This window comes from Echinococcus granulosus (assembly GCF_000524195.1).
Source record: "Echinococcus granulosus chromosome Unknown EG_S00001, whole genome shotgun sequence".
Lineage (NCBI taxonomy): Eukaryota > Metazoa > Platyhelminthes > Cestoda > Cyclophyllidea > Taeniidae > Echinococcus > Echinococcus granulosus.
Genome location: NW_020170381.1, coordinates 1,483,164 through 1,492,161, shown reverse-complemented (window position 1 = coordinate 1,492,161; position 8,998 = coordinate 1,483,164). Strand labels below are relative to the sequence as shown.

The window sequence follows — 8,998 nt, the reverse complement described above, 5'->3', positions numbered from 1 at the left end:
GAAAAGTCTTAGAGCGCCGCTTTGGCGGCAGTGAAAATCAAACCCGATCTTTTGGACATCTATCCTAACTTTACCGTGCCCACATAAAACTGTCGATAAGGTGAACTCTTGATACCTCTCTCACTTCTTTACTATCAGGATAGAGCCTGGTTAGGTAAGACTGGGTCTTTCCAAAGCAGGAAAAACCTGGCAAGGGGGAATAGGCAGGGAACCCTTTCTCAAGGACTTGTGTTAAAGCCTTGTCCTTCCTTACGTATGTCTGCTTCTAGGTCCGTATTTTTTCGTCGCTCCATGCACACGCATGATGGCTAGCACAATTCTCTGTTTATAAATATACTTTCAAATTTAGATAAAACTCAACCTTTTTACATTGTTGACTATTTATTGATGGCTGACACGGGAAGTTGACCAAGGCGAGCGCTGGGGACGGCGCTCAAAAGAGGAGAGGGCCTCTGTAACATGTTGAAAGTTTCGCCCTAAGTTTTGGCAAAAGGCCCTTTTTTCTTAGCCATTTTATCTCGCCGAGTGGGCTGGCGCCGGTGTACTACCCTATTTTAAGGAATATTTAAATATTACACCATCCCTTAAAATAGGGGGTTCGGCGGGACGCAATATATTTCTTCAGCCCTTGCAGTCTTTCTTAATAAGTTTTTTTTGCATATTTTTTTAATTACACTGAACTTGTTTCTTCATAATTAAGAATTTAGCAGCCATGCCTTTAAACGGGTCTCGGAAAGTGTTTCAATTTCAGCACATGACCGTTCTTTGATTGGTTAAACTGCCGGTGTGTCAGTGTTTGGTGATGGCTAGCCTCCTTGCAAAGTGGTCTAGATTTCTTACTATAATCAAGCAAAATGGCGGGATTCGTGGTTCTATTGTGATGTTATTCAGGTAGGCTCTATGCTCCCTTGTCATAGTTACAAGAACGGACGAGTTAAAAGATGGAACATTAGTCGGAGAAGATTATCTCGGAAATAAATATTACAAAAATGATCGCTACTTCCTGGGTATTTTTAAAAATTTTGTAATGTACTAGGGCGCAATCGTTGGGTTGTTTATGGAAACCGCTTTGGATGGGATTATGAGGGCTCTCAAATTCCCCCGGAATGGTGAGTTTTATAAACAGATTAGACTCTTAGGCATCGTTGGCTTCATTATATGACGGATGAGACTCCCATACAAAATCCTCCAGAGCGCCATTCGTGGATGTTGGACCACCAAGAAAACCGTACCCTTGAAGAGTCAGCCAAATATGTGCCCTATTCTACAACAAAGCCAAAGGTGGAAACTTGGATCCCAAAGTGATTTTTCGCAGCCTTGTGTATGATTTGTCAGTTAGCACGGCGATCTTTTTTTAGAATAAAGAACTGCCAAACTTTGCCTTTCTATCCTTTGCTGCCTAATTTTTTTGGGTAGCAATTCTTTTCTTTTTTTACGGTAGATGAATGAAGTTAGGCTGCCTCCTTCCGCTTATCAAACCATCGTTACCCATGCGCTTTCGCAGGAACGTGAAGAAATTATAGGCCTTCTCTGCGGGGAGGTGTGTAGTTCATACATTCAAATCTACACAGCCATTCCTTTTCGTCGGATCACCCATCTCAAGGATAGAGTAGAGGTGGCAGACGAAGATATGATACTGGGTTCGCAGAAGTCTGATGTGAGTATTTTTAGCCAATTATTTTGTTATAAAAACTGTTGAGGTTTACAGCTACCTAGACTTTTGGTTTTCAACGTTTTCATATTTTGCAACCCTAGTGGCCTGTTCTAATTGTATCGGCGGGAGTTAGATTGATGCGCTTTAACGTATTCGCTGCTAACATTGATAAACTTCTCGTTCTTATTTACCCGGTTTTGTCTCGCCGTCGTCCGTACCATTTCGCTATATGAAGTAGTATACCTAAGCTGTGAACTTGTGTCCTCGACGTTCCTTTTACGTTTTAGGAACTAGGAAAGAGGCTGGGGCAGAATTTGTGTGTTCTTGGCTGGTATCATTCTCACCCTCATATCACGGTACACCCAAGCGACCAAGATATTCGTACACAGGCCCTCTATGAAAAACTCAACGGGAATTTTTTCGGACTCATCGTTTCCGTATTTGATAATGATGATGCCAATAAGGTAATTATGGCATTCTGTTGTTTCCTTTTCGTTTGCAGTTTTAGTAGTTTCTATTACACACAGTTGTTGCTGGACAGAAGTCTGGAATTTTATGTTGTTCTAAAGTGAATTCACGGGTAGGCCAAAAAATCCGCTCCGCCTATGCTTGCTCCTAGATCTTAGCCGGTTTAGCTGAAACTATTACCAAGCTCTCTTGTGTTTTATTAGTTCTCACTAATGCCTTTTGTGGTTGAAATTTGTCAATGAAACGCATTTTTCTTGTGGTAGCATTCGCTTCGTTATGTTTTTATTCTTATAAATTCGTGCCAGAACTGCTCATTGTCTATTTGGGTAAAAAATGCTATGACATTATTAACTATAATCAGGCCTCTTTCGAGACTTTCAGTCGAATCACGTTGCTGTGATGCCATCATTGAGATACGAGTTACTGGACCTTTAAGGTCTCGGCTTTTATTAACTTACTCGAGCTGGTCTTTGCGTCAAGATCGGTAGATTAAGAAATCATTCTAAAATGGTTGAATTTGCCAGAGATTAGCATGCATTTATCAAATTTTTTTGCCAACATTCACTTACAGCAACAGACGATCAGCATGGCATGTTTCCGCTCCAATAAAGAGCCTGTCAAGCTGATCATCGAACCAACATCAGCGATTACCCGTGTCAATGACTACTACACTGCGTGTATGGAGACCTGGCGATCGATTCCTCGTGTGTTACTTGATGAGATATCGAACGAATCTGACGATTGTGGTAAGTTCTAATGGTCGTGTTTTATGATAATTCCAGAACCACTTTATTGCTCTATGTATCACATACTGCGACACTGCCGCAACGCCAAATGGCATGACTAACTTCTATAAAAAGTGATTACTTAGACAATCACATGCTTTGAAATAGCATAGCTTTGAATTTCTTAGGCTTTTAACAATCTCTCTTAAAACAATGAGTTGCTTCTACCCACAGCATGCCGCCGGCAAATGCGATTATACATGTCAATACCCCTGTAATTAAATTGTTATCACTTTTTGAGTCACTAGTGTAGTTAAGCATCCTTTAACAACCAGACAGTAAATAAGAGAGTCACGACGCAATTTCACGTCTTTTTATCTTCTTACTCAAACTAACACTTCTATCACAACAAATGTTCATTGCTCCCATGTATTTAAATCGAGTCTACCCGAACCTTCACTCTTTAGCACGTTTTACGAAAATGCTCCAATTCCGAGAGACAATTATATTTCCGATGACAACAACCTGCGAAAGTCTGGATAAACACGGCGTATTGTCGTTCAATATCTCTCATTCTTAGCGATGTGCTTGCAAATGTATCTGCGGGAAGAAACGGTGATAAATTTGGTTAAATCAGAACAGGCTGTTAACTCCTACATGTACCGTGCTTGCTTTCTTTACAGAACACAAATTCATATAGCTGTCTACCGTGTTTTTCCGTTTTTTTATTCACTCTGGAAGTCTTAAGCTGGTTGGCCAATAGAGTCCATCGATAGGCTGGGCATAGCCAAAGGGAATTACCCTTTGGCTTTAAGGACGAGGTGTTTGAACAGATCAACGCGTTTCCATTGAGCTGATGCTCTTAACCATCAGAGATGAATGGGTTGTCAAAAGAGGTTCCTTCACATGAGGACTACTTCGGATACAAGGGTAAGCATCGTCAGACCCATCCATCCTAGCTTTGGTGAAAGATTTTTTCGAAGTAAACTTCAGAGCGTTTCACAGAGCCGCTATCTTATGCAAAGGGAACACTTGAACGCTAAGGTACTTCGTAAATTCATCTAGAAGATTTCCTGGGCTTTAGAATATCACACTTTAAATCATAAGACACCAGAAGTGGAAGTGTTTTGGTAGGTGGGGAAGTTTGGATGGGCTCGAGATTCCAATGGAAGATCGGAACTAGACAAAAGAGTAGTCTCAGATAAAAATTGTGAGGTATGGGCTGATGAATTCATTTGGAGAGAAAACGCAGTCATCGAGGACAGTAGCTGTGCCTCCATCCTGTTCAATTAACGAGTCATCGCCATGGCGGCGGTGAAGAGGAGGCTCTTGGCATCCCTCAGCTTTAGCGCTGAATGTACAAAACTTGGTGAGTTGTGCCATGAAATTCTGAGACACAGTGCGAGCCATCCATCTGATAAAAACGGCCTGCACAAACTAACAAAATAATTTATTAGCTAAATACAATGCTGAGTGGAGAAATCAATCCACCCCAGCAAACTTTGAGGACCCAGTGTAACTGACGAGCTGGCTGTAGCTGAACAAAATGTCCGGAAGTCATTGGGCGGTATAATGAGTGGCAATACTATTGGTTGAGTTTCCAGCGCCTGTAAAGACTACTAATGAGGTTGATGAGAAGAGGAATTCATTACACTACGCTTGATTTCTCTTCAAAGTAGTTTCCAAACCCTCGAGAACAAAGAACAGCCATACTACAATAGAATGTAATTCACTGGCTCAAAACTATTCGTCCCATAACTACCAATATCATGTTCGTTTCGTTGGTAGAAAAGTAGTAAAAATAAGAGGCAATGAAATCAAGACATCAATAGATAGTTTTTAAATAACTAGAATGAAGGGATCTAGAAGGTCTTGAGGCAACACACAATGAACGCCCAGTGAACCGAGCTATACAAAATAAGGACATAAAACAGTGAAACAGTCATCTCAATATTGTCGTCTATCTAGTTTCAGCCCTACTTACTATGGAACTGTGAAAGGTGTGACAAAAAGAGGACTATTTGAAAATGATCTCTCAAAAGTAGTGAAATTTCACTTGTATGTGAAATTGATGCTAGGAGCATGGAGAATAGACTTACTAATTACATGGCAGACCTCGCTGTCCTAAAAACCAAGGCACTGGGCAATGGCGAACTAAGGGACAGCACAAAGTGGGCCTTACAATGTCAGCGTTCAAAAAGTGAAAAGTTACTCAAGCAAAGTTATTACCTTAAACGTAGTAATTAACTTCTAAAGCCTATAACTGGGCTAACCTTTGTCTTTGGATACAATCCACATATCCTCCCACAACACTATCTCACTCGCCCTAAATCGCAGTCTATTTACATCAAGCAAACCGTCTTCATCAGTTACTTTGATATGGAAATGTGATTACGCCTAGTGTTATTATTTATTAAAGTTAAACTCAAGTGACTTTAGCTTTTATTGCTTGTAAAAGGTAACTCCGCCCAAAAGCTCATAGTCCCTATGCAGACCTCGAATTTGTTGCGCAAGGACAACTGCAGACTGGGACCCCTCACAGCTCCAATGATTGATATCACCAGACCTCATCACAGTTTCAAATCAAGTCAACCAATAAAGACAGCTTAATTGATGTAGCCGGATTAAGATTTTGGGAGTGAGAGATAGTACCATGGGAGGACATGCGTAATGCATCCGCCGCCAAAAAAGTAACTCAGTCATAGTCCTACATGTTCATCGTTAATTCAAGGTAAACCAGCTAATGACTTTGTTTGAATAGTTTTACATACTTCTAAACGTTTGTATCTGAAAGCTAGTACAGCCTCAATACTTCCCTGAGGAGGGAAGAACACGCAGTACTCGAGCAGAACCTCTTGCCGAAATACAGAAGGGATTGGAATTACTGGCATGGATCCAAGGCCAGGCCGGCCAGAGGGATTACAGTAACAGAGCCCCTAGGTGGCCCGTTAACAAAACCGAGAGCTTAACAAAAAATACTACATATCTCCTCTCCTCTTTTGAATGTCATTCCCGCTGCTCTCCTTGGTGAACCCCTCGCGTCAGCCACCATAACGCAATCGGTGCCCTAAGAGAAACACTCATCAATCAACCAACCGCACCGGTCAACGAATTTCTGTGCAACTGAGAAGACATTTGATCGCAACGTCACCGGTCCCACTTGACAATTCTACTGGATCTCAAGTTCTGACCTATATAGGAGCTGTATTTGGAATTGGGAGAATGTGTTTGCTATCATGCGTGTTCATCGCTAGTCGTGAGTACACTAGTCTAAAAGCAGTCATTTAATAAAGGATTGAACCTAAAATAGCTTCGCATTAATAAGATTTCCCACTTATTCCCTCTTCTTACTTTATTCTCACTTCAGTGCTGCCCCACCATATCTATCTTGATTCTATCCGGCTCGTTGGGGGGGGCGGAGGAGGAATCGCATGTACGCATAAACATTACCTCCCTGCAAGTATGGTAGGTAGCACCGTAACGAACTTTTCCAGATGATTCACGGATAGTGTCGCTTCAGTTGTCAGTAGTATTCCTGCTGAATATTAGACTGGAGAATTTGCTGAGCAGACATTACCACACCATCTGCTAGGGATCGCCACACATTCCCCCATCTGCAGGATATGTCCTCTTTCTATCACGCTAAAGTTTGCCACTTAGCAGTAGAAAACACAAGAGATGTGCTTTTAGGTAGGGTTTGCTTTGCGCTGACAGCAATGTAGCGCTCTAGGTCTTCCCTGATGTCGAAAGAAGCCATAATACTAGAGCAGAAAATGCACTGCTGACGCACAGAAGGGCTGAGAGGCCATTGGCATGGCCTCCGGGCTATGCCGCCCAGCGGAGGTACAGTCAAGAATCCTTGAGCGCCCGCATAACCGAAACTAGGAGTTAAACAAGCGGAGCGCTACAGGATACTTGTAACGTCATGAGTTGCCTTGACCTTACCGACCATATATAGACTGCAACTCCATTTCGTATTGGTCAGTGGAAAAACCCAATGAGAGCTCAAATCCCGACATGCCGTAGCGCCTAAAGAATCAACTCCCAAGAAGAAAAGTCTAGAACATTAAGACGGGGATACACCCACCGGTTGCAGATACCCGAAAAATTTAACCGACGCCTCTAACCTAGCCACAGATACCACCCGAATCAATGTATATATAAATGTGGAAGCATCCCCCTTCACGTACTATGCGATCGAATTGACAAAAAGAACTGAATTGCGAAAACCTTCTACCCACATTCGAGCACATTCCTCCACATAATTCAAAAAGGGTGGTAACTTTTGGATCAAACTACGTCTCCACTTTACGTTGAAGGTACTAGCTATAGGTCATCACCACAGAATCGTGTGATTTTGATACGAAATGCGAACCAACACCACATTCAGTGATACTCAAGCTAAAAATGGCAAGACACCGTTTTGCTGAGAGTGCATGCATAATCACAAAAAAACCCAGTCTATTTGGAAGGTTTCATTTCCTCCAAAACTTGCCGCATACAAATTTTCGGTGGTTTGTTAGGGTCAGCGAATTCATGACCTTTAAACCAATCGTATCCACAAGCATAGGCAAACAAATTACCACTCCGATCGATTGTACAGGTGGTTATGGGCATTTCTGCATTATCAAGACCTCGCAGCTTAGTCCTAGCATCCTTGTCCCAAAATGCATAGCGGCCATCCGAACCGACAGTTGCAAGCGTTCCATACAACGGATGAAAAGCCACATCATTGACCTGTTAAGAAAGTAAAGTTCAGCACCATTCGGGTTCTATGAAAACAAATGATATCATAACTTAAGCATGATTTAAATATGCTCCCTTTAAACCCAATAATGAAGTGATTAGAGAATGATTCCCTTTTAAACAAGAACCAAGATAACTAAATTTGCAATTCAAATGATTAAACTCAAGAAGATCAGAAGTAAATTAACACATAGACCAACACCGTTTTTCATAATAGACATGGCGGGTTCAGTGTAAAATGAACTATGCCCGAGGAATAGTGATGCAAAATATTCCGATATGATATAACAGATTAAACAACCGCATCTCCTTTTAAAAATAATTGGGAATAACGTATCATTAGATCCGGATTCAACGTTCTACTGAGTACTCACGGGGAATATTTCGTAGTAACCATTAACCGGAGTAGGGGATCGGTGACATTTGAAGGTAAAGTTGTCGCGCGGCGCACTGGGTTGAAAGTACTGAATGGCAACGCGACCCTCAATGCTACCAAGTGCAAAGCCTGTGGGAGATTGTTTCTGCTTGTCCAAAAAGATGGAAATGCATCTGTTCTAAAACAAAGGGGACTGATTCCTTTGAGAATTAAAAAGAACCGTCGTCAAGCCCAAAACAACAAATCTGCTGATATGTACGATAACCGCTGATTGAATTTTCAGTAAGCATATCTCGTAGAGCACATATATTAAACGAAACTGCACTAGTTCAACCTCACTAACATAAACCAAAAGCCTTGTACATTTTTGCAAATAACACACATACTCCAGTAGAATTGACGAAGTAAACAAAGTAATGCATACTGATTCAGTCAGGTGAAGTTAAAGCAACCGATAATAAGGTACCTGATACGATAACGGCGACTCAATTTGAGCAGCAACCTCAGGCCCCTTCTCTAGGGTATAGACGACTATCTGTCGGCCTGCGCAACCAACAACACCAACAGGATAAACTGCATCTGCACAGTAAACACGCTCATTAAGGTCGAGACTCGACAAAGGTGTTGGCTGACGCATGTCCCAAAACCTAGAGCGAAAAAACCACATGAACAGCTTTAATCCGATTTATCAAACCCGCAGCAATCCTACATACCTAAGTTTTTTGTCCCAACCTCCAGTCATTATGCATGTGTAATTGGGTGATGAAATAAAGTGAACCGTTTTTATTGGGGCATCGTGGGCACCGACTTGAACAAACTGATTGGATGCCAGATCCCACATCTGAGCGCACTTGTCAGCTCCAACCGAAAATATTTTTGTCCCATCACTACTCCAACACAGACTAAGCACAGGACCTTGATGTAGTTGTTCAGCTTTTGGAGTCGAAGTTCCATTAGATGCTACTTCCCAAACACGAACGCGGTTGTCCCAGCTAGATCCCGCAAGGTAGGTGTTTGGCGGGTTTGCAG

At 41.9% G+C, this 8,998-nt stretch overlaps 2 protein-coding genes across 2 annotated transcripts; one reads left to right on the top strand and one right to left on the bottom strand. All coding sequences in view use genetic code 11, as the record gives it.

Moving 5' to 3' along the window:
* Positions 1 to 802: 802 nt before the first annotated feature.
* On the top strand, positions 803 to 3,427 carry EGR_00173 (putative NADH dehydrogenase [ubiquinone] 1 alpha subcomplex subunit; the record flags this gene model as incomplete). Its single annotated transcript, XM_024489422.1, has 8 exons — positions 803 to 891; positions 925 to 1,007; positions 1,037 to 1,109; positions 1,140 to 1,281; positions 1,442 to 1,657; positions 1,942 to 2,118; positions 2,694 to 2,868; positions 3,315 to 3,427. The coding sequence occupies 8 exons, from the start codon at positions 803 to 805 to the stop codon at positions 3,425 to 3,427; spliced, it is 1,068 nt and encodes a 355-aa protein (XP_024356100.1).
* A 3,881-nt stretch (positions 3,428 to 7,308) lies between these two features.
* On the bottom strand, positions 7,309 to 8,711 carry EGR_00172 (mRNA export factor; the record flags this gene model as incomplete). The annotated part of the gene is made up of 4 exons (XM_024489421.1): positions 7,309 to 7,584; positions 7,968 to 8,147; positions 8,436 to 8,616; positions 8,683 to 8,711. 4 exons carry the CDS (start codon positions 8,709 to 8,711, stop codon positions 7,309 to 7,311), a joined length of 666 nt encoding a protein of 221 aa, XP_024356099.1.
* Between the last annotated feature and the right edge of the window lie 287 nt (positions 8,712 to 8,998).